The following is a 2,047-nucleotide window of genomic DNA, read 5'->3' as shown; positions in this document are numbered from 1 at the left end:
CGGGCGGCGACACTCCCTCCCCCTTTACGCCGATATGTCGAATCTCATTTTCTTAGTCAGTGCTCAACCAGTTGTTTGTAAGAGCAGTCGTTAATTGTTATCCGTTCCTTTTTACTATCCGGATAATACAGATATTTTCTTGCTTTGTCCGATAATGGGAGAGACAAAACACTGTTATATTTACCAACATCATAATTAGATGTAGGAAAAAATAGTTTTCTTTTAACTTCGCCCCGAATACACTCCGATAAAATATGGTGCACATCTTCTACTACATTGCATACTGAACAGTTAGGTGACTCGACTTCCGACACATATCCGGAGTACTCGTCATCTTTTGTGTCAGAGCTGGACTGTTCGGCGTCTTCCGAGTCAGAGTCGGACTTTTCGACATCCTATGTGGCAGAGCCAGAATGCTCGTCGTCTCCTGTGTCAGAGCCTGTGTCCTCATGGTCATCCTCCAAGTCCAGAGATTTCAGAAACTCAGCCGGACCTTGCCCCACCCGTTCGTCTTCAAAATATTTGTGCTGTAAAGCTTCCTTCGCTGTTATTCGTCTGTTTGGGTCATACGTTAACAAACTTTGCAGTAAAGCTAATCCGCTATCAGAAAGTATCTCGTGCTCCTTGCACAACCCGCTCGGTGGATACTCATCGAATGTTAATGTCTTTAACAAGTGGCAAGGTACTGTAACCACGCCAAACGGTGTCTGACGGCGTACCTTAAATATTTTCTTTAATTGATCACACTCCGATTTGCCCTGGAACAGTAGCCACAAGTTGATGAATTCTGCGAAAATACAGCCTATACTCCACATGTCGACAGAAGTGGAGTATTCTGTGCTCAAAAGGAGTAGTTCTGGCGCCCGGTACCACAGTGTACACATGCCCGGTGTATATTGCCGAAGAGGTGACTTACATTCTCGCGCCATTTCGAAATCTGCCACCTTCAAATAACCATCTTTACAAATCAGTATGTTTTCGAGTTTGAGATCCCGGTGAATAACACGATTCTGGTGTAGATACGCCATCGCGCTAATGAGTTGGTGCATCAGACAATGTACATTTTCTGAGCCAAACGTTCGTTTTTTGCTGCGCACTGTATCCATTAAACTTCTTAATTGATGAGGCAGATATTCCATTACAATAAATACTTATTTCTGCTTGAGCCCATCGCTAGCTCGTGGACTAATACAATATTTTCATGCCAAAAATTCATCAAGAGCTTGAGCTCTCTTGCAGCGGCGATGGAGAAACTTTCCTCGGAGTCTAAAAAACTTGAGCTGCTTTACAGCAACTAATTCTCCTGTCTGCTTATGGGTTGCTCTGTAGACAACTCCGTAGGTGCCTTCGTCGTTTGTTTTGATGTATTGATAGTCCTCAATTTATAATGTCTGCTCTAGTTCCCCTTACTATTTACTGGTAAAGTTAGTCGAATGTCCCCAGCAAACATAACGGTAATCCCACCCATGATTTTATTACAGCTTCTTGTATCTCTAAAAGTCCTATTTAGAGCCTCTACATGAGCTATATGGATCATAGTACATTCGTCCCAGATTATTAAACTGACATCTTGTAAAACTTTTCCCAACCATTTTACGGGCCATTTTTATGTAAGATTGAACACCAGTATTGTGTGTATACTACTTTACTTAGGTGTGGTTTCAACTTGTTGTCTTTCAGCCAGCCTTATTTTTTTTATTTAAAGGAGGGACATGTCAGTGAGAGAACCTGCGATACTCGGATGAAGTAACGTATTATTCTCTTCCAAAATTGTCCAGATGATTAAGTGAATTAATCCTTTTTGATACAGGAAGCCCAAAATCGGTTAGTGATTTATAGCTAATCTCATGAATTTTATCTTCAATTATGATTAGTCCATCATTGTATATATCGTCATTATATGCTAATGTCATATCCTGATTCTCATTATTCGCATTCTGTTTAATACATCTTCAAATAGAGCATTACGAAATGTATTTTATAACTCTAAGGGGTCAGTTATATAAATAATTATCTTAATTTTAATTCCAGATTAGGTAATGATATA

At 40.2% G+C, this 2,047-nt stretch overlaps 1 protein-coding gene across 1 annotated transcript; it reads right to left on the bottom strand.

Moving 5' to 3' along the window:
* Positions 1-395: 395 nt before the first annotated feature.
* On the bottom strand, positions 396-1,028 carry LOC126911162 (cyclin-dependent kinase 2 homolog). Its single transcript, XM_050696559.1, has one exon. The coding sequence runs from the start codon at positions 1,026-1,028 to the stop codon at positions 396-398; it is 633 nt and encodes a 210-aa protein (XP_050552516.1).
* Positions 1,029-2,047: the final 1,019 nt, after the last annotated feature.

This window comes from Spodoptera frugiperda, chromosome 10 (genome assembly GCF_023101765.2).
Source record: "Spodoptera frugiperda isolate SF20-4 chromosome 10, AGI-APGP_CSIRO_Sfru_2.0, whole genome shotgun sequence".
NCBI lineage: Eukaryota > Metazoa > Arthropoda > Insecta > Lepidoptera > Noctuidae > Spodoptera > Spodoptera frugiperda.
Note: the sequence above shows the minus strand (reverse complement) of the source record. Positions and strands in the feature narration are given on the sequence as shown.

Bases quoted from the DNA above. Each gene is read 5' to 3' on its own strand.
- LOC126911162 (XM_050696559.1), bottom strand. From the start codon at position 1,028: ATGGCGTATCTACACCAGAATCGTGTTATTCACCGGGATCTCAAACTC.